The 24217-nt window shown below is 40.5% G+C and overlaps 1 protein-coding gene across 1 annotated transcript in view; it reads left to right on the top strand.

The window, feature by feature from the left end:
- LRP1B (LDL receptor related protein 1B) overlaps positions 1-24217 on the top strand; it is a 3812342-nt gene that overhangs the window by 3684532 nt on the left and 103593 nt on the right. Inside the window, exon 86 of the mRNA XM_078683424.1 lies at positions 19257-19431. Coding sequence (XP_078539550.1) covers positions 19257-19431 — 175 coding nt within the window. The remainder of the gene's footprint in view (positions 1-19256; positions 19432-24217) is intronic.

The raw sequence follows: 24217 nt of genomic DNA, 5'->3' as shown, positions 1-24217 counted from the left end.
CAACTCATCCTCTCATTCAAGGCTCAGCAAATCCTTTCGTCTTTAAGACATTTTTAAGCTGCACATGACATATCTCAAATAGGAAATAATAAACGCCTTGAGGAAGTTACTTTCTAGTAATGAAACACGTTTCGGCTGCCTGTTGTGTTTCTCTCTGGGATATATGTACAGAAGAACCCCTAACAACGAGCTGTATAATATGTATCAACGATATGAGATTGTATAGACAATGATTGTGTAAAATATGATAATAAAACAGCAAAGACATTTCATGTTTTGGATGTTCTCTATATACAGTTGAATATTGGATGTGTATTTGAATCATCAAAAGTCGTGACTCCCTAAGAAGGTCAGGACGGGGAACTATCGCTCTTAGAAGCACTTGCTTCTTTTGTAAAACTAATATTTGAGTGCTGAGGTACAATAACTGTTTAGCTAGCTTCTTACAACTGATTTTCTTTGGGATTTCAGTTGAAGTCGACATCTGTGGTAGTGGGATGTCACTGTTACCTCGAGGGGCACCTTCTCCAAAAGTATTTGGACTGACTAAATTAATCATAATAAAATCCCGCAAAAATCTTAAGATTGGAAGTGTGACAATCTATACCACCACTACCTGTGCTGTATCATTGTAAATCCGTGGATATGGCTTTATACTCGTCCCTTTTGAGTTTCAAGGTGCCAAGTGTCTCCTGCTTACCATCTTCACTCGCATTTTCCTCTAGTCGGATGATCTCATGCTCTAGGTGAACCAGCTCTTTTAATAAATCCTTACGGGCGCCTGCTATTAGTGAGAGTGCCTGCCCTTAATTACCGTTTTAAAAGCTTCCCAGATAGTTTGAGATTACCCCACCGACCCTTCATTTTCCTGGAAATAGAGGTCTAGTGCTAGTAAGAGTGCTTTTTTAACAACTGGGTTGAAAAGGTACCATGGGTTAATAGGTGCAATGCTTCCCACCCTTTTCTCCCCCAGGACAAGCTGGGCCCACACGGGGTAACGATCAGATATCTCTCTTGCCATGTGTCTAATTTCGAGAGTATTTGAGATCAAGATCTCCCGATGCAACCGAGTTAAAATCTCCCCGACTATTAAGTAACCCACCGGGAATGAGAGCATTATTGTACCCAAGTCTTTGAAGGTGCAACCCTGAAGGCCCGGTGGGACATATACCACCATCAAAGTGAGCGTCTGTCCCTACCACTGCCCCGAGATCGCCACATATCTACCCATGTCATCAAGCCATGTTCTTTGTATGGAAAGCGGGAAAGAGTGTTTGAATTGGATACCTACCCCCCTGGAACCAGGAGTGAAGCCAGAATGTGCCATCAGTTTATAGCTCCATCTGTTCAATGCCTTACAGTTGTTACCCACCAGGTGGGACTCCTGAAGAAGCACTAGATCAGGGGAGTGTTGTTCGATGTGTTGTAGGGTTATGCATCCTTTTAGTTTGTCCCCGAACCCATTGACGTTCCAACTCAGGAGTTTAAAGCTTTTGTCCAAGTATGTACTCATTATAGCATGTGTAATCCCTGCCTATCTCTCGTTGTCTGTCGCTAAGTCATGTTGATTGAACTTGCGGGTGTCATAGCCACCCCTCCACCACCCAACTACTCCCTCCCTGCTCCCCTGCACTCTGGACTTGAAACTGCCCATCTGACAACTATACAGAGTGCCTGTCGCTCAAACTGGAACTAAAAGTAGATGAATGGAGGGTGAGATACTCCGCTTTCTTCAATGTTTGATGTGATATTTAGGCCCAATGGTTGGGAACAGTCAACAACAACAATAGTACATCCCATGGACTAAAGTCTCTGGTAGGATATCGCGCCTTAATATGGATCCATATGTTAGCCCCCATTATGAATTTGGACAGGCTCACAGCGTCAGTATGCATTTGGATCACCTTACTTTCTCCATAGAATTTCAACCTTCCATTAGGTTAGGGTTGACCCTCATCGACTGTAATGAACTTTCAATCCTCTCCAGCCCTCCAGCCAGTCTGCAGCTGCTTCAGGATGGTCGAAGAACCAAGCTTTGCCGCCAGCCTCCACCACGGGCCGGGCCGAAAACAGCATAGTGTATTTGATCTCTTTGTCTTTCAGTTGTTTCTTCACTGCGAGGAATGAGCATCATTGCCGCTGCACATTAATGGTAAAGTCCGGCAAGAAAGAGGGGCCAGATTCACAGAACTAACTTAAGAAAAAATCCTAAACTTACTACCATTTTGGTATTCACAGAAGGCACTTACTCATTTTGGTATTCACAGAAGGCACTTACTCATTTCAGTATTCACAGAAGTTAGGAGTCCTAACTTTAGGACTCCTTAATGCCAATTGTGAATACCGAAAGTCTTAAAGTTAGGATTTGTCTCAGTTTAGGAGAAGTAAAGTTAGGACTCCTAACTTTAGGACTCCTAAATGCCTTCTGTGAATACCGAAAGTCTTAAAGAGTCCTAACTTTAAGACTTTCGGTATTCACAGAAGGCATTTAGGAATCCTAAAGTTAGGACTCCTAACTTCTGTGAATACCGAAATGAGTAAGTGCCTTCTGTGAATACCAAAATGAGTAAGTGCCTTCTGTGAATACCAAAATGGTAGTAAGTTTAGGATTTTGTCTTAAGTTAGTTCTGTGAATCGGGAATGAGATTTCTGCGTTTTTGTACTTTAGGGGTGGGCCCACTCTGGCCATTTGCAAGGTGACGTCCCAGTCTTAGGGGGCCCCCCTGGGACACTGTTTGCCCTTTTGACCTCAAAGAATTTTGACAGATTCTTGGGTCGCAGCTACTTAGTTATGAGGTCTTCGATGAACAGGTCGGTTGCCTGCCCCCCGCCCTCTCTGGCACTCCAAAAATGCACACATTGTTGTGTCAAGTGTGACCCTCATAGTCGTCGAGTTTGTCTTCTGTGAATTTTCGGAAGACCTGCAACTCTTTATTGTCTTGCTGCATATGTGAGGCATAGCCTACCAGGCTGGAGGTAGTGATTTCCATCTGTTTAACTTTCTCACTCATTTTTGTTAGGTCTACCATTATGAGTGTCACCTCCGACATTATCGCGTCCATCTGCTGCTTCATTGACAAACTCACCCCCTAGATTGCTTCCATAACGTCCTTCAGAGTGAGTTCAGTGAGGTCACCCTCCGTTCGAGTCACCTTTTTTTCCCTGGGTTGCTGTTTTGGTGTCACCGACCTCGGTATGGTGCTGGTCAACTTGTTTTGTTGGGTCATTTTGGGCCCCTTGAGCTCGACATCTTCCCCCAGTCGTGTGTTGCACTTCCCCCTCTTTGCAGCAGTGGCGTATTCTCTGCTTACAGATGCTTCACTCCTTGCCAGGTTTCACTGATTGTCAAAAGTTATGGGGCCCCAGCTGCGATGTAATGCTGAGGGGGGAGTGGGCGAAAAAGGGGGGGAAGCGATGACCCACCCATGATGCAACCAGTTCCAATAGGTTTATTTAGTGCTGCGATTTTCGGCTGGTCTGCTCTTTCCTCCCAGGTATTCTTACCAGAGTTAATTACGGGGGTGCAGTCCAGACGTTTACTCGGGCATTGCCCTCTCTTTGCAATTTCAGTGAGCAAGACGATGCCTCCCTGTTGATGTTATGCTTCTGTCTTGGGACCCAATTTAGGTAGCACTGAGGAAGCAGGACTTGGGGGCACTCGCGCACCTTCAGGGCTGCCTGGGCTTCTGCTGAATTTTCCACTGAGTTGCATGCTATAACGGGGCTCACTATGTCTCACTTGCTAATTGCTGTTATTTCACTGCCGTTTGTGAGCTGTCCTTCGTGAGTCCCAGACTCCTCGGTTCAAGGGGTCTGACGCGGCCTACAGATGCATCTCCAGCCTCCTTTGAGGGCCGCGACCCCCTGGATTGGTGTAGTCCTCTTTAGTTGCAGTTCCGGCCTGCACTGGTCAGTTCGAGATGAATGGAGGGAAGCCGCACCTGATGGGCCCCGCTTTCCAGCGTGCTTTACTAGTGACTACTTTAGGCTGTTTTGTTACCTTTCGGAACCGCTGTACCGTACTTACCCTTCAGTCCTCTATCTTGGGAGTAACACGCTGCCCGCCCCCCGGCACAGGCCCGCACGCTCACTCCAGGTCCTGGCTCCAGGGACCTGGTAGGCCGCAACTTTCGAGTGATCGTAGCTCCTCTGATACAGGTCCGTCAGAGATGATTTTTGCCTTAGCGGCACCCTCGTAGGTTCCGACTGTTAACCCGTTCCACGGGGTCAGATTATTGTGGAGGATGTCAGGAAGGAGGCCGGTGCTTCAGAAACTGCGGTAACTCGCGGCCATCACGTTCCACAGCGTAGCCACGCCCCCACGATTACGAATAATTAAGCAAGGAGAGTAGTTCTGCTTTAAGCTCTATATCTTAGTGCAAAATGCCCCTTTTTGAACAAAATTACAATAAGAATGTATTTTGCGCTAATAAATGGTCCTAAATGCAACACTACACAAATGGAGAGCATGAGCACGAGCTTGTGCTTGCTAAATGTGGGCATTCAGACAAAATATTGAAAATAAATAGAGAGGAGCAAAAACATTGAGTTTCAAATAATGTGATGCACAAATATGCTGTGCAAAAATACCCATTTTATGGTAAATAATATCAAAGTTAAAAATATCTTTATTGTTAATGTTGCTTACAAAAACATCATTGGTAATAATATCATTTTTAATTATTTTTATGCATTTTAGTATATAGATTTTAAAAGTATAGGTTACAAATTGTTTGTATAATTATTGCTACTGTTTTTTAATATAGTTTGCTATTTTTCTGTTGTTTTTACATTTAATTTATTAGGTTAGGTGTATTTTAGTGCTTTCAGAGGGCTGTGGGATTTATGGGGGTAGAGTGGGAAATAATGTAATTATTTAATATGTATAATGTGTAATTAGGACATATAAAGGTATTTATGAGAAGCAGGCTGTTTGTACGGGCAAAGGGTGGGAAGTTAATCACATCTTACACATTTAGTATTAGTTAATCGTAATTAATCTTTTAATTGATAATTAATTATGTAAAACATTTAATTAGGATTTTTTTAATGTATATAAGATACATATTTTCTGGTTTATAGGGATAAAGGGGGAAGCTAATTAAATGTAATTATTTTATTATCAGTTACTATGAATAGTTTAATTAATTTAATGAATAACTAATTATGTAAAATGTATAATTATTATAATGTTAAGATATATTTTTGGTATGTGTTGTTTACTTTGTAAAGATATAGGGTAGGTAGTTACTTAAGCAATAATAAATGTAAAAATAGTTTTTTATTGTTTAGCACATGTGTTTTTATCATGTTGTGTATGAATTGTGCTATGCATTTTAATTGTAAATAATAATATATGTTGGTTGTTATAATTGTGAAATATAGTATGGTATTTTAATTATATTACTAATATTTGTTTTAATTTAAAATGCTTACTAAACAATGTAATTAAATGCAATTGGTCTCATTTAAATATTTATATGTGTTGTTTGTTAATGTACTTGTTATAATATTTTATTTGTTTAAAAAAAAACTAGTCTCTCTCTCTCTCTCTCTCTCTCTCTCTACTGTTGCAGCGAATGAAGTGGGAATAGTAATGTTTGCCCCTCCTGAGTCCAGCTCTTTCCCTGCTGTTGCACAAACTGGAAAGGGAATAGTACATTTGACACCTTTCTCAACACTTTCCCTAGTGTTGCACTGACTCGAGTGGGAATTATTAAATTGTTGTCCCTCCTGAGTCCAACCTTTTCCCTAGTGTTGTAACAAGTGGAATGGGAATAGCAGATTTTACCCCTTCCCAATCGAACACTTTCCCTACTGTAGCACCGACTGGAGTGGGAATAGTAAAGTTTATCCATCCGCAATCCAATACATTCCCTACTATTGCACTGACTGGAGTGGAAATAGTACATTGTACCCCTCCACAATCCAACACTGTCCCTGCTGTTGGAGTAGCTGGAGTGGGAATCATAATTTGTGCCCCTTCTTAGTCCAACTCTTTGAGTATATTCTAATAATCCTGCAATTTTATAGTTGTGTTCATATTGTTTAGATTTATATTATTTTTATGTTTATTTGTATTTAACATTATGTTATTTATATTTATTAACTTATATTTATTAATGTTTGTAATATGTTTCAAGTAAATAAAAAAAAGTTGTACTTATTATGTTCATATATTTAATGTTTACTATGTTTCACTGTGTTTTTAATAAAAACGTATATTTTTGTGTTCGATATTAATGTATAACAATATTTTCCAAGTATTTTGGAATACATTCTGAGTATAGGATAACAATATTTTTGTACTTGATATTTTTGACACAAAACTTATGTCCCACAATATTTGTGGTTTTGTCATTTTGTCATTGAACGCTAAATGTGCCCTAGGGTAGAATTTTCCCTTCAACTAACTCCGGGCAGTTAGTGCTATTTTTTAGCGTCTAAAAAAATCCCTTGGTCCCAAAATGGGTAATAGAATGCAGTTTGCACTAAGATATAATGCTAAATGTGCTCCTGGGATAGAATTTTCCCTCAATTCACTCTGGGATTTAGTGCTATTTTCTTAAAGTAAAATGCACTCATGAGTCAAAAATGGGTATGAGGATGCATTTTGAGCTAAATGCAGCATAAATCAAATGACGAGTATGTTAGGCCTCTCGAGTTCGCTGAATGTGCGATAGGATTTATTACCCCCAAATTACTCTTAACTAGGGAAATGGGACTGATTATAAATAACTTGTAAAAGATTAACATAGAATTCGCATAATTACTATGATTACTCTGGTGTAATTGAAATGCTGCCATGAGCCCAGTAAAACATGATAGCTCAAAAAAGCACTGGGCAAAGACAGGTGGCCCTTACCTTGACATGAGTTTTTCCCAGGTGTGCCAAAGAGCATCAGTCACAGGGGGAGTCCTTGGAACTTTGAGTCAGGTACTGCCCAGTGTGGTAGTCTTTTCCTCAAACAAAATAACACTGGTAGCTGACTTCATGTTCCACTCAGAAGGGTACCTTTGCAATTATAGTCAGCAGCAACACATGAAGATGTTCTTTTCCTCAAGGCAAATCAGGTGGCCTTTTGCACTTTAAGTCAGTAGTACCCGAGTGAGGTGGGTCTTTTCCTCAGGACACAGGCTCACCCAGGAATTCTGGGTTATGTAGCCTGATCTACAGCTATCCTCAGAATTGCCAAGAAACCCAGAATCCCCCCGTAGAAGAGTTTTTCATCCTGTGCAGTGGGAGATCTTATCACCTTGATTCAGGCTCATTGCATTGAGGTGGGGCTTCTCACAAAGTGATTCTGGGTGATATAGTCTGCTGTCAGTCTCTCCCCTCAGTTGCTAGAACAAAGAGAATGCCCCTAGTAACTGAGTTTTGGTTACCTGAACATATTTTGTTTTCCGGTAAAATATTATCAACTGCGAAGTTAATTTATATCATTCCACTCCAAGGGGACTGTAGTAAAGTATGTGATAAGATAGATTTGCACTCATGAAAGTAACTCTGATAAACAGTTTTTACAGTACCTTGATGTTGAACCTGACCCTTTCATCAGGGCTATCTCCACATGTTTTGACTTTCTTCGCATATGTTTCTGACCCTCTTTTTGTTGGCTTTAGGACTCTGGGCACTTTACCACTGAAAAAGTGCATGTGCTTTCTCCTCCAAACATGCTATGATGGTTTATGCCTGTTTGGCATATTTGATTTGCTTGTAACTCCATTCTAAAGTGATGTCCCATAAACATGGGCCTGTAAATGAAATGCTACCAGTGGGCATGCAGCACTGCATGTGCCACCCACAGAAGTAGCCTTTTAAACCGGTCTAGGGCCACCACCGCGGGGCTGCATGCTTACTTGACTGCCACTTTGACTTTTTATTTCACTGACCCTCCTAAGTGCAACTGATTTAACTTACGTAGGGTATTATAGTGGTCAAGATTGCCTTCTCCCCTCCAAAAAATGCATTTTTCTCTTCAGTGCTGTAAAGTATTTAGAAAGATTGTGTCAATCTAGTATGTAACACATACTGGAAACAGCAGAGCTGCTGAAAACTTTAGAAATACCACTTTGAAATGCTTGACTAAGATTGCGGAAGCCGGATCCGATACAAAGCTCCTAATGGGCAAGTCTTATGTTTGACCTGTGACCCCCGACCTTGCTCTATGTGAAGGTGAATTTGCTTCATCTGTTAACATAAGGCCAAAAGGGGATTTGGCAAAGTTTTTGTTTCGTGCGTGTGAATGTAATCTTACCATTATGCTCATCCATGTAAGTTTTTGCCTATGAAGCAGTGTTTGTGATTTTAAAAGCTAATTTAAGTGACTTTAAAATGTTAGTAATCTATCTAATTGGTTTCGATTACACACTGCACATGAAATTTAAAAAAAATCTTAGCGTTTTGGAAAAGATAAATGATTCACCTATTACAATATATAAATGTCCTGTAAACTTCGCTCATTTAATTGAGGGTACATTAATTACTTTCCTGAATATATATTGAAGAACAGAAAGACACCTGACAGATACAACAAAATATTCAATATGCCATAAGTCAATTTATAGAAAAAAAACATTTACACATTTTTCTCCCTATATCATTTTCTGTACAGTTTTGTGTGTGTTTGGGATAAAGGAATAAAATCAACACAAATGTCATCATATTTTTTTATCAAATGTAATTAACACTGACTTAATAAACTCCCATGATAACGTATTGCATTTTCAAGCAATGGTCTTTATGAACTTGTTACATCTGAAGTATTGTACACATTTCACTAAATATACTGGCACATACCGCTCTTAATGTCAGAATCATTTTTGAGACTTGGAAAAGCAGGTTGAATCCTCACCTTCTGATCACACAATGTCAAGTTTTAATCTCTGCAAATGTCTACCCTTTCTAAAGGTCAGACAAATAACACATAGAACAAAATCTTCTTATCTCTGAAGGTGACATTACTGCCATCTCTAGCTGTCAAACACACCAAAGAGTCCTCTGCTCAAACTGAATAGAGCTAATCCTGACAAAGTGAAACATGCAGTGAGGGCAGATGTACAAAGCGCGATTTGAAAACCTTGTCACAGAAGAATAGCACCGTCAAGAGCTTGTAAATGTGCACAGAAAAGAAGTATGCTTGGTGGTCGAAGGTGGCGTTAAACACGATTCCCACGCACACCTGCTCAGAGACACAGAGGCACTCGCACACACTGACACACACACACATTGATTCTGAATATTTATGTGGAAGTTGGACTTGGCAGAACATGTCAGTGGTGTACTTGACGTTCAACAGTTGTAAATTATATACATGCAGAGGTGTAAACAACTCAGGGGCATATTCACAAGGAGCTATCGCTGAATCAACAGCCCTTTATTGCAGCCAAAGTCGTGATGAATTTACCCCACCATTCACAAGCAGGCGCTAACAGCCCACAGCACCAGTTTTCCCAGGTTACCAGCCGTAAAAAACTTCACCACAGAGGACCCCCGCAAATATCGCTAATAAGATGCAGAGTAGGCGTTCCTGTGCCAAAATCCGCAACAACAACACACCACAACATTCACAATGACCAGACAGAACCGCGGAAAAAAATCACAAAACAAGCGATAAGTCGCGTTAGCATCAGGAAATTTACACCTGCTCTGACGTGGTGTAAAGTCGGACCACAGTCTGCAACACAAAAGGGAGCACAACCTAGAGCCGCACCTAAAGACAAACAGATGCCGTGGAGCAACTGAACATGCAGCACGGACACCAAAGAGGGTCACAACACCCACCAACACTATACCCAGGCCCGCAACACCCCCCCTGGGTCCACCCCCAAACCCAGACCAAGAGACATCCGTGACGATGATCCGGTCTTCATGAGGACTGTCCCCATCTTCCTCTTGTCCTTGCCCTTCAATACTGGTCCTCCGGGGGGCTTGTTGGGTTTGGCTTGTCCTCTGCTCTCGGTCCGGGTGCATCCATAGTGCTACACAGTTTGAAATGTTTTTTTTTTCTTTTATAGTCTTTTTTCCCGCCAGACGCATTCGATTTGCAGGCCTGTGGTTGGTTTTCTCTGATTTTTATACCGCCATTGGCCTTATCGCATGGTTTTTTGGGTTCGCATTTTTACGCCGTTGTATTGATTTTCTCGCTGATTTTTTACGCGTTATCTGATGACTATCGCATGCTTCCGCACTGTTGTGAATTCCACGATGACACAGGGTTATTGCCCTGCGATGGGCTGCGATTTTGAAAGTTGCGTTATGCTACTCTTGCAGTAGTTATCGCACGTTCTTGTGAATATACCCCTCAATTTGTAATTTGCAATATTTTCTGATAAATGGCGCCTTTAATATTTAATAATGTCACGTAAATGAGATACCATGTTCCATGCCTCCAGTACACACATTTGGAATGCATGAAGGGGATGTGTACTGCGCAAGTCTTTGCATAGATTTTAACAAAATTCTCAGGTGTTTCATCTTTCCCTGGACATAAATCTATTCTTGATAAAAAATAACCTTTCAGTGTTCGACTTGACTTAGGAACTTAAAGCTTTTTTTGTTTACATTTTTTGGTTTACAAGCATTTTCTAACAGTGAACGAAAACTTTGCATTTCATTTTTTTAAATGTTTTTTTATTTGTTCCTTTAGCTTTTTCTTGCAGTGACACCATGCCTTATGTCTGCTTTAGAGAGCTCTGATGCATTGTAAGAGTCTCATCAAAAAGTGGCATGAGACTCAATAGTGAGATTCAAACAGGTTTGATCTATTTTGTTTAAAGTTGTCTTTGCAAACTGCACAATGGGTTAACAGAGAGATGTGCACAGCGGCGGTCTGTGCAGGTAAATACGGTGCGTTGGTGGTGAGGGGGCAAGGCGGGGGAAGTCGACAGACAGCTGAATAGGGAAAATTAATTAAATAAATACATCCTATTCCGTCGTCTTTTGACATCCCCCTGACTCACCCGACCCCACCGAGCTTACCTGCATGGAGGGCTGCTGGTTGTGCGTAAAGCAAACTATTGTGGGGGATGAATTGGGTTGGCTGTGCTTAATTTAGGGTGAGCTCCAATGACAAAGTATTCCTGTGGGTTGATTTGGCAATTGCTCCACCATCCAGGAGACAAATGTTGTCTAACTGCTTTTATTGGTGGTTTTCTCATGGCCTTCAACGTCTGAATAAGACACAAGATTCCATATGAGAGCTTCATACATGTTTTTAAAACAAACCTTATTTTGGTGAGAATCCCTTAGAGTTGAGTAAGGCTTTGGTTGTCTAAGATGACTGGCATATAGGTGAACAGGAAGAATGGTTCCTATCAACATATTTACATAATAATTTGATTAGTCAGAAGATTCATGCACTAGTGACTGTCTGGTTTTATGCATTGAAAAAGTAAATCCAATTTTTTTCTCCATTAATTAATGTTTAGTAACCTTAGTAATACAAGACAAAAATAGACCTTGGACCATGTGATGTAATTCGACGTGATCGCAATTAAACAAACATAGATATATCTAGTGAATGCAAAATCAAGGTTCTAGCAATGATAATGAGGTAATGCTGCAGTGCTCCCAGTGTGAAAAACCTGGAATACTGAGAGCTAAACAAAAGCAAGGCTTGGCTGTACATTCATGTTGGGGTATAATGGTAGGCTGTTTATAATAATGTCCAAGATACTTCAAGTTGAGTCTGCTCAGATCAAAGAACACAGATTGCTGATGTTGCAACCCATATATGTAACTAATAGCGAAATCTTCATCATGACAAAATGGGAGCTAAAAGGCAATGAGAAAATACCCTCGTCAAACGGGGGTTTTAATAACACTTATGTTGGTGACGCAATGCATAATTATATACGTGAAAGTGCACAGTCAAATCAATGCTGTTCATAGCTGTTACATCAATATTTTAATTCACTTCAGTGGTTTCCGTATGCTGTAAGAAATCCTTTCCTCTCAGCATCACGATCAGCATCTTAACATGTACATATGTTCTATCTGTTGATTTACGAATTGGCCGTAAAACAACTCACACCTTTAAAATAGTACCTATGTGATAATGTGGCAACAGAATTAATGCAGCTATCCTACAAAGAGGGTCAGAACACCAAGCAGATGGGCCAAAATAAATAAGTCAAGACATTTGTCAGTCTTACAAAATAGGAAGTTTTAAGAAGGGACAAATATGCACATTTACCTTGGAATTTGCCAACTGCCAGCAGGTGATGGTCAAGTGGCTCTCAAAGGCTATCACAGGAATTGTGCTTTGATGTTGGCCTGCTCCTAGAGAGGATGGCTTTTGTCACCCCGGCTACAAGGTGCTTCTAATGATGAATATGACTCGGGCTCCACCTTCAGAATCTAAGCCGATTATGCATCCTCAAATGAAGTGGGTAAATATATTTACCCCAAACTGATTTTCATACCCATGTTCAAAGCAAATTGAGATCTTACAAACACCATCACAAGGGTTAAAAGAAAATCTGGTCCAGTTTCAGAGACCTCCATTTACTGTTTTTGTTGTGCAATAAAAACCTTAAAAAGACAAAAAATAACAAAATATGATCAGACTGAAATTTATTGAAGCCATTTAATGCATATTTCTGGGAGGTCCCTCAGGATATTTAACAATCATCTCTGCAAACGGTAGTGATCTTCAAACAAACTCAGCCTTCTATCCTTCTAAGACTGATATATTGACTACAACTTAACTGGGCAATAAAGACATTACACTAAAGAAGAGCTCTATCGACATGCTATTAAGAATGTATTATGACTTTAGCATGATAGAGTTTTGTTGTATGTTCGCTGTTTCAAAACATAGCAGTTCAAAATTAGGAATACCTACGTTTTTTTTGTTTCCACACTCCTGCTCTCCCCCTTTTTTTTGTACATGTATTGCAACATTTTTAACGCCAACAGACTTGGAGGTCTCCAATCTACACCATGTTTATAAAATGCATCTACGCCTCGAATATTTTCTAGTTTATGTGTCGTATATTTAACTCCGTATATATCGTTATAGTTTTCCTGTGCATTTTACTTACTAAATGATTCAATATATGAGGCTTTTAAAGGTGCTGCCTCATTAATATAATCATATTCTGCGCATGATATAGAAGTAAACACAAGGAGCAGGGTTATTACAGATTTTCAACGTTCGGTAGCCAGAGTTTGCAGTTAGTGCCATCTGCTAAATAATTTAAGTTTGAAGAAGCACTGGTGATTATTTGTGGAACAGAAGTCAAACTTACGCAGGAAAGTACACAACTTTTTTTAAATTAAACGTAAAACTAAAATGTTCTGACAACATCAAATAATGGCAACAATATCGCAGGAAATATCCAAAGGTATTAAGGTCAGTGAAGAAAAATGTGTATTCGATTAAACAAAATTAGTTTTTAGTAAACAAAATCATGAATCTTGGAAAACCACATTGTGCGTGCTGCTGCAAGCTACATCGCCTCCATTAGAGTATTTACAAAATATATATGTATTTTGTTTAACGAACATTTTAAAAGTAGGAGTACAAAATATGGTATTACCAGTACAATGCTATATGAAATAATTTAAAAATGTTCCTCATATATATTTTCAGAGTAAGCATTAAATATTTCAGAAAATATTATTACTGGTCTTTGTATAAACTTTTTAATTTTGTCTGCACTCTTTTCAGCCGAGGGGACTCAATCAAACGGGAAGCCTTAGCATGAAGACATTTTACTGCACAAGATTACCTTCATATTTCCAAATGTTAATATCTTTTTTAATGCCGTTTTTTTTCTTCGTAACATTCCTTACTACAAAGCAGTATGCCCAGTCAATTCTTAAATTAGTGGATTTACCTGAGCACACTGTACATATTTTCACACTAGTCCTAGAAATGCAGCCAGACAGAAACAGGAGCATAGTTGAGTGTCTTCGCAACTGTCAGTTACAGATGCAGATAAACAGTTACAAAAATAGAATATTCCTCATTTGTGCTGACATATCTGAAAAGGAGGAACCATTCTATACTTGACCTCATTTTAGTGACGGTCAACTTTGTCACCTGGGATCTTAGATCCCTAGCAGATATGTACCCATTTAAATTATTTACAAAAAAACTATGTAATCCTTGGTGGAAAATAGAAACAGTCTTGGAAGAGATGCAGAGGCCACCTGGCATCGGTTGAAGTAAAATGTTGGAAAAATACCAAATATAGTGACAAAAGGACAGTAGTGTCTCTGCAGTCTCATATTCAGAAATTCATCTAGTTCCAGATAGGCCCCATTCACAAAGAAGCATATCAGGGTTCTCAGTTAGAAGAAATATTTCTTAACTACTATTGACATTGGAGAATTATAAGAAGGTCCATTGGAAGTATGCATCGGGGAGGCCACATTTTTTTATAGGGTTACTAACTTATGTGTCAAGAAAACTTAAGTTATGCAACATATTGCAGCACATTTTGTGATAATATTACTTAAGTATTTTTTCGTTTGTAGTCATGTTGACACTGTCAGAGCAAAAGTTTCACCTTTTAGTACCAATTTCACACACAAACACAGCAATCGGTAACAGAAAGGTGACCAACCAATCATTGTAAAAGGCCTAACTCTGAATAGCGACATATAATGCTCAGCTTGTAGTAACTTTTACTACGTTATTTTGAAAGCCATGACACCTCAGTTTGGACCCAGCTTGAGAAGTCTCAAGACTGATTTGCATAAACTTGGGTCCAAACTGAGGTGGTATGTTGTGCAAAATAACGGAGTACTGGGATGTGAGCTGACTAATCACCAGTGCCTGAGATTAATTTAAGCAATCCATCTGTCACTTTTTGTATACTTTAGTATGTCACTCTAAGTGGGAATAGTGTGCCCAGACATGGGTCCTGTGCATAATGTGTCACTGGAATCATGCTGTACCCAGCTGACAAGCTCATAACAAGGGCATAACTGATCCTGGGTTGCTTGTGCTCTGATTCAATGAGGACCTGGCTTGGCAGTTTTGACTAAACAGCTTCTATAGGAGCAGCGAGAAGACTGATCTGCATATACCTGGGTCCACACTGAAGTGCTGTGGTGTGCAAAATAGCGATGTACTGGGATGCGGCCCACGTAATTACCAGTTGCTGAGATTAATTCAAGCCTTCCATCCATCAATTTGTGCATGCTTTATAACTTCACAAAAAGAGAACAAACAACACATATTTTTATAGTCTCTGTTCACATTAGGCAGATATAAGAAATTGGGTTATTATTTAAGATAGCGAACAGTCCCATTCAATTAATAAACACAGTCCTTGTCAGGGTTACTAAAAAAAGCTTGCACCAACCCTCTGGTAGTTTGACAAAAAGAAAAGTGAGGCTTAACTGAGAGACAATGTGTAAAGAATTTATTCAACACAAACAGTAATAAAGTGAATATTCAATACAATAAAATCCAAAGTAAATTGTAACATAAAATTACCCCAAACGTTAAAAATACAGTAACTAGAACCAGATTTTAAAGTTTGAAGCAAAAGTAAGGCCAAGAAGTACAAATCTCCTATCTTGGTTAACTGGTCACACTGGACCAGTTTAAAGTCAGATGTTCAGGCGGATTGCAATGGAATGTGTATCAGGACCAGCCTAGCCTTGGTTGAAAGTTTCCCTTCTAACTTAGTTGAGTTCCACGCAAAAAGTCTTAGTTGGAGCTATGCGCTGGTGATATGATCTTTGCTGGCATGGAGATTGGGTGCTAGTCAGATCTCTGCTTTGGCAAGTAAGCTAGGTGGGTTGTTGTCCACACGAAGAGAACTGTGCAGCTGAAATCTTTTATATGTAGCTCAGAAGGTCGCGGCAGCGATCTGATGCAGATTCCGCCTCATCCTCAGTGACATCTGCTTGCATTTGTGAGGAGACTGGGAGATGCTTTTTTGTATGCAGAGTCCAGAACCTCTGGATATTTCTCTGGAGTCCAGTTCTTGCAGTTTGCAGGTTGCAGGAGTGCACTGCGACACCAGCTAAGGCTCAAGGACTTGTGGAGGCACCTCTTGGGGATCATGACTGACCCCAGGAGAGACCAGTAACAGGGTCTAAGAAGGTATAGTTAGTGCTGGTCAGCTGGGCAGTTGCAGGGAAGGCCTCTGGATGTTTTTGTGGGTTCCTATCGCTTAAACTGGAAGTCATTCAACAGTCACTTATGGGGTCCTGGGTTCAAGGTAAACAGGTCCAGTCTTCCTTCTCCAGACAGCAAAGCAATCCTTCTTCTTAAACTTCTCCAGTACAGGAGTGTTCTGATGAGAGGTTCAGAGTGTGTAGAACCGGTTCTGATCTGTTCTTCCCCTTCACATGGTCTGGCTCCAATCTGGCCAGGGTGACAAAGAGCAGGCAGGTCCAATCATTGCTGTTTCTGCCAGTGATATGAGAGGCAGCTTCAGAAGTCAGGTACTTGGTAGGACAGGACTCAGGCTACCCTTTAAAGCTTAGGAAGGGCTGTGTACAACCACCCCAGCTCATCCTACTCAGGAGAAGAACACCCTTCCCCCACACTGACTGCCCCTTTGGTGCACTGTCTGGAAGGAATATACATCACACCATAAGAGAGCTATTAACAGTCATGTGACCCTGGACACCGGCAGAAAGACATATTTTGTTGAGGCAGGAAAATGCCAACTTTCTAAAAGTGTTTTTGTCAGAATAGTAACTTAAAATCCGATATCACCACTAAAGAAGATTTTAAATTACAATTAGAATGTGTGGAGGAAGTATTTCTTTGTCTGCACCAAACCTGAAGTTTTCACTTATTAAGTGTAATAAGATAACCCAGTGTTAGTCTATGGAAAGGTTACCCTTGTCAAAGTGGAAAACCACTTTGGGAGTTTTTTACTGCCAGGTAATTGAAAACTTAATTACACACGTCCTATTTTTTAAATACCATGCTTCCTGCACTATGAGTTTTTATGACCTATTAAAAAGGAAGGTTTTGGCCTGGCAAAATGTTTATTTTGCCATGTCATACAGATGTTAAAACTCCACTACTCCAGTGGTAGGCCCGAGACATGTCTTAAAGAACTAATTTAATGGGAGGCACAATGAGGTCTAGTAGTAGTAGCATATACTGGGGACTTATGAATTAATTAAATATGCCAATCATGGGTGGCCAATTTTACCATGTTTAAGGGAGAGAGCAGAAGCACTTTAGCATTGGTTAGTCCTAATACCAACAAAAATCGGTTCAGCATAACCAGGGTAGTGAGGGCAAAATGTCAGAGGGGATACCACACCAAAGTGGGTCAGGTCTAACAGCTGATCTCCAAAGAAGAAGTTGTGATTGTGGAGATCATCATAATAGAACAGCATACAATAAAGTGATGGAAGGAATGCTTGAAATAATCTCAGGGACTTGCTAAGTCACTAAGATCTGCACTCCAATCCATCATTATTCACCCATGTGTTGTTTTTGTTTAATATTTCCATTTTGTTTCACGTTCAAACAACAAACAGGAGTGCCGACTGGCACCCACAACAATGCCATAACCGGAGTGGGGGAGCAGCAACACAGCATCAGCGAGTACACACTTTGCACCTAATAAAAGAGCATCATTGGGCCGATTTCAAATGAGATCCCCTGTATGCAAATCATTCTTGGTCCTGCCCCTAACTGGAACTGTCCAGCCCAAACTTACATTGTAGGTCATGATCAAACAGGAACACAAGCAACCCTAGACACATAACGTTCCACATGGGCCTCAGACGTGATGTGGAGCTTGACTTGTGTTGCACAGTCGATCACATCTGGGGTATATCTGTCACAGTTGGGGTTTCTGCTTCAGCAAACAACAAAGTGCCGGAATGACTGCTAGAATTAATCTTAGCCACAGATGATCACTTGGGCACATTGTAGTCCTATGTTTTTCTCCCATTGTTCCACTCTAGATAAACACCATCCATAGAATAGAATAGCATAGCATAGATTACATTAGATTAGAAAGCTTTAAATTACAGTGTTCACCCAAAGGACTTCTCAGAGCAGAGATATAATCATCTCATAAAAACAGACCAGCAGGAATCCTGAGTAACAAAACAGTAAAGTTTTTAGACTTTTCCTAAAAGTGAGATGAGAGGACATCCGTAATTGAGGTCTTAGGGCAGAAAGTGCCCTCTCACCTACACTGGATGTTTTGAGCTTTGGATGACAAATAGGAGAGAGCTAATGAGCATATGAGTGAAGTGGGAGGCAAGAGGGAATCAACAAAAATCTTTGTGCATTAACCCCTTCCATGCTGATGACGGCCCCCGTCCGTCATGCATCACGGTGGGCGTGTGCTGATGACGGCTGGGGGCCATCATGAACCCGCCCACTCATTAAAATGGCCGCACAGGCGCAGAATCGCAGCCGCGCCCAAGGGGTTAAACAGAGGGCCTTATAGACAACCTTTTGCTTCACCGGAAGCTAATATAAATCAGTTAATGCCTGAGTAATGTGATCTATCTTTTCAGCAACCCACAAATGACACAATCTGTGACGATCTGCACAATAGAGTCTCACTACATACAGTGATGTATGGCTTGACCATTTGTAATTTCATGCTATTTTTGCACTTTATCACATCTATCTTCAGTGGAAAGTTTCTGAAATTAATTCTCACTCTCTTTGACGAGTGGCTTAACCTAAACACACTTTCTTTTCTTTATTGTATTAATAGAATGTAGGCCTAAGACTGGATTCGGTGATATTCTAAATTTTATGTAAACAGCAAATATATTGCTGATTATTATTGCAGAAACTGTAAACTGAATCTGTCGCAGCCCTAAAAAGATATAACATTTGCTCTTCCAGGCTAAGTCTTCCATATAGAACTCATGCACACGATTCAAAAAGATGTTAAGGATGTCAGTATTGAATGCTGTAATTATGGACAATTTTATCAGTGTTCTGACACCACATATCTGATATTCATCCTTAGGTTTATACGTATGAATATTGTTTCTGAATATGAGCCCCGAGGCATGGTTAATCTTGTCACTTGATCACTTCATTAACTGAAATTTCCAATATCTTTCTTAGTCATTCAACAATATAGGAAATATATGAGTATTTAAAAATGAAATAATATGTGCCATGGTTGAAACACTCTATTACTTGCCTTTATTTGATGGCTACCTAAATGCATTTAACTGGGGCTGGATTAAATGTAGTTGCATGTACCAATCTCCACTTTTCCCACTAACCCTCCATATTTTAACTTTTGCAATTGTCTCAAGGCAATGTTTCTTTTCATTGCAGATATTTGCCATCATTATTGTGTGAACTCGGAATCCTGCACAATTTCTGATAATGGGAATGTAGAATGTGTGTGTCCTCCCCGATATGAGGGAACCAAATGTGAACTGGACAAATGTACGCGGTGTCATGGTGGACTCTGCATTATAAGTGTGGCAGCTAATGATATAGCCTGCAAGTAAGTGGAATTTATATAGAGCATCATATCAATAAAATAAAAGTCAGATATGCTTTCTTTTGTGATGTCAAAATATGCACTCTGGTCCAAGAAGCATGAGGAAGATTACAATTTAGAAAAATCACTTTGTATCTTGAGAAATGTTTCACATAGTTTTTTATCACCTCCTAAGAGCTCTGGCAGACAACAAACAGCTAACTTTCCAAAACTGGATGAAAGGTGCCATTCTTTGATGTTGAATGTTAGCCTATATGTGAGAAAGTGCCTCTTTTTGAGTGGTCACCCCCATTTCTTTGACTGATGCTGATGGTTTCTTAACTTTGCACACTGAGGTTCTGATGTCCAGTCTCTGCAGTATGTATGTGCTCTTACCACTAAAACATTGAAACATTGGCTAATTCTTTATGTATATATTTAAGGTCCTAGTAAGGCCACAGTATATGGTGCAGCAAGTACGGGAATGACATGGAAAGGTTAGAAGTCATCTGTGGACTGCAGCACATGGTGTGCCATTCACGAGGCTGGCAAAAGAAGCATGGCTTTATTCCTACCTAATCTGAAACATAAGTCATTTCTAGCACTCCAGCCCTACTGGAGGAATTAGATATATGTTTTGGACTCCTTGACTCAGCTACCATGCTAGCTCCAATTTATTGAAAGTCCAAGGAATCTGAGGCACCGGATTCACTCCTGAGAAAACATAGCACCCTTATGTTGCAAACCGGGGTACTCTCAAAGTTGACCAAGACAGCATGGCAATTGAATTCTCAGGTGGAGAGGGAAAGCAATCACAAGGCAGTGGGTGAATAAAAAGAAACGCAAAGTTAGGAGAAGACATGAAGAGAGGTAATGATCCAGGTTTACCTTAAAAATACTGTAAAAATGAATGAACTGGACAGAATCAGCAGAATTGAGTACTGCTAGAAGTACTTGCATTGGAAACTGAATATGCCACACCTTTTCAGAAATGGGTTTATGAACATGAAGTTTAATGGTATTCTGTCTATCCGCACATGTTGGGGGCTTTTGGCTGAATATCATTACACAGCATCCTCTGCCTCCCATGGTCACACCACATTAGACAGTCATGATCATGTCAGGATAGGTGATGAAAAGCCTATAAGAGTTGTTAAAAATGTATGAACCCCTTGGGAGACTCATTTTCTGTGACACACAGGTACAAGATTGGGAATGGGCTCCAGACATGAAGACTGCATTTCCCTCTGTACGGACCGCATTCTTTTATACCTAGCAGGCCTGCAGATCTTGCACATTTTTTGTGGATGCTTCAGGACTAACTCCTAATCCCGCCAAGTCGATGCTTGTCTCTTTAGCTTCATCATGGGCCTGCATAGACTTACAAACAACTATCCCAATACACCGCCTCACATTTCAGTACTTAGGTATCTGGGTGGGCCTGAATCCAACATTGGTGTGGTCCCTTAACATTACCCATCTTACTCACAAGATTAATGATGACTTTAGTAAATGGCAGACACTTCCATTAAATGTCATGGGGATAATAGTGTTGTATAGGATGATTATATAGCCATGCTTCCTTTATCTCCTACAAACCTCCCCTTACAATAGTTCCCACCATTGGTTTTGGGAGATGGAGTCAGTGGCGATCACCTTCCTATGGCACAATTCACGGCTGAGGTTGGCATTTGGGACTGCCTACACACCATTTATGATGGTGGTGTGGGTATGTCTAATTTATATATGTGTTACCCGATGCCACATTTACTAGTTATTAATGATTCGTTTAGCAACGGTTGGTCTGACCCAGGGGGGACCCATGCAAACTGGGCATTGCTGGGGACAGTGCTGCTGGTGGCCATGCATGATATTGTGGCCCACTGGAAAGCTTCCAGCTGCCCAACAATGTCACAGTGGAGGCACGATCTGGACTGGTGTGCCCAGCATGTAAAACCAGTATAGAAAGCATGTGGATGGCTGGCTAAACACACTAAATATGGATTAAATGGCTTGGAGCGGCAGGTGTTGACCCATTGTGAGGGTTTTATTGTGAGACTAATGTCATTTCTCTTTCATGAGATGCAGCATACTGATGTTGTTATGACCATGATGATCATAGCCCCCATCAGGGGCCTTTTATCGGTTTCAATGTAAACTGTTGCATCTGCAAAAAAAATGAGAAAAATAAATGTATAAAAAAAATAAAACAACATATTGGAAAGCCTAGAGTCCACCTAGCATTTAATGCAAAATGCCAGGCAGCCCATAACATGAACAAAAAGACCATTGTTGTTTCAACTAACCAGTGTTCTTACTAGAACATGGTCAGTTGGAGCATAGAGCTACATTTTATAGAAAGTCAACCCACATATGTTTTGCCTCACTACTGCAATGAAGTTTAGTCACATGACAGAAGCGATTTACTCTCAGAGAAAAATCACCTAATGTGCAGGTGGCAGGATCTTCTCCTAAGGAAGAGATGATATATCTTGTGAGGAAGATACTATCCACATGTACAATACTAGCGTCATTAGTCTCACAAAATCCTACTTCCATTTGCCAGGTTTGAAAGTGAGGTTATGCTGTCAGGAAATGTGCAAGATACAACCCTGAGCCAAATGGCTTCTGAGTCTATTAGTGTAAAAAAATTGTGAAAGCTTTTTTGTCTGCTTCGCACAGCATAGTTGCATTAACATTCCCAATCATGCACTGGGTCGGACTCAGCTGACTTTCCTGACCATGGTATCTCCCGACTGCAGTTCACATGACATATTGGCCCTCTGAAGCTATTTTTGGCTAATTTTCATTTACCTGGTTCTCCCTCCTCTTACAACTACATACAGACGTCTGCCACATATCCTCTGTCAATCCTGCCACAATGCACGGGACCTATCCTCTACAGACAGTTTGAGACTCAATTTCCACTACAAACCCCACAGAATAAAGATTTCTTCCCCAGTACGTACTAACATAGGCCAAGATTTACAAAAAAATACTTTGGACGTTACTTTATTAATGCACACCTAATGTGAAGTTGTGTCTTGAGATTAACCATTCTCTGCAATTGCATTTCCAATAAAAATGGCTGAAGATCCATGTTCTGAAAATATAGACTAGCCCAGATGCCCACAGCATTTGTCAAGCTCCCAATATAGGTTTTTATATTTGTGACTGGTTAGGTATATGGCTCATTTGGTGTCAAAGAGGATTTTCTCATGGACCTTGCTAGAACACTATGGGCGTCATTTACGAGGCCGCGAGCACCACTTTTGAGCCACCAGAGTGTCATTTTTTTGATGCTCCGGTGACACAATGTCCCGCAGCATATGTACAAATCCATGCAAAGCCACTTTGCGTGACTTTCATGGCCTAGTAAATATGTGAGGTATCAACCTGGGAATGTTCAGATTCTAACGTCACCTCAGGGGTGGAGTTAGGGAGGTGCAACAAGGAGAAATATCCTTATTTCTCATTGTTTTATCCTCTTTCTATGTGTGCTGCATTCTGTGGCACTCATAGAAAGAGAAAAACACCTCTCATGATTGTTTTTGTGCAAGAACGTGTCCTTCTGCAGCGCAGGCACCCTTCCACTCTTGCACCATGGCGCAAGGGTGCCTGTATTGGCGTTTGGCAGCCCATTGTGTGCCAAAAGAGGGGAAACGGATAAGAATGCCCTGATACAGTGGGTTCCTGCTCAATTCTTTTGACACAGGGCAGTACAGCAAGATTCCTTGCAGGGCTCCCCTGCACCAAAACCTCGTAAATGAGTCCCTATATGTTATGGAGAAGGTGAAAATATTCAGAATGTGACAGGAACATGTTCCTTGATAAGTATGGACAGATTAGGTAAATCAGACATGAGACTGCCCAAAGACAGATACTTTTTTAATGACAGAACCCTGGAGACTGCTAGAGTTTGTGGAACGAGAATATACATTCACCTCACATGCAATGCACATGAAGCACAAGTTCACATGGATTTTTTTTATACGTTGGATTCCCTACTGCGTAGAGTACTGGAAGCATCCACTTTTCTGAACAGTCTCTCCGGCCATAACATTGTGTGTCTTCAGTTTGACATGAGAAGTTCAGACATACGTAGAGGACAAGGTAGTTACGTCCAAGTACAGTACATCCTATCTTCAGTTCAGCTTAGGGGCAGTTGACAAAGGCAAAATGCTATCTAAACACACTTTAAGGAGTAAGCACTAATGTGTGTTAAACAAAAAACAATAAACGCAAGGAGATAAATCAGGCAGGTTGTTGGCAATGCAGTAAGAGCAAATGGAGGCAAGATATGTTATCCCTGCTCTGCTTGATAAAACAAGGGTGCTTATGACTCTTGTAGAATTGATGTCAAGATCTGACTCTTAACCGTCACAAGATATGGCATTCAGACCATGTCGAGATGACATTAGAGGAGCAGGCATTCTTTTCACCATTTTGTATAACAGCTGAACAGAAGCAATCTTTGGGGACAATTCTCCTGAAGCCAAAATAGGGAAAGCCAAATTCGACATGCACTTTGAGAAACCCCCAGGGCAATATCTCCAAAGAATACTATAAGGTCAATTAGCAGCAGGTGGTCCCATTGTTCCCATTGTTGTGTACGGGTTTCAGAGAAGCAAGTGAGGTTGGGGTGGGAATACCAGCTGAAAATAACAGGGCTAGGATCTCTTTTATTTTGAAAACCAAATAAAGACCTCCTGAGAAGTGCCTGCTGTAGGCCATCTCTTTTACATACTTGCACATGAACATTTTAGTGAAAGACCTAGTGAGCAGGCTGAGAATTGTCTTTATGAGTCAT

Source organism: Lissotriton helveticus, chromosome 3_1 (genome assembly GCF_964261635.1).
Source record: "Lissotriton helveticus chromosome 3_1, aLisHel1.1, whole genome shotgun sequence".
NCBI classification, from domain to species: Eukaryota; Metazoa; Chordata; class Amphibia; order Caudata; family Salamandridae; genus Lissotriton; species Lissotriton helveticus.
The sequence above is the reverse complement of the archived record's forward strand: the minus strand, read 5'-3'. Positions and strand labels throughout refer to the sequence as shown.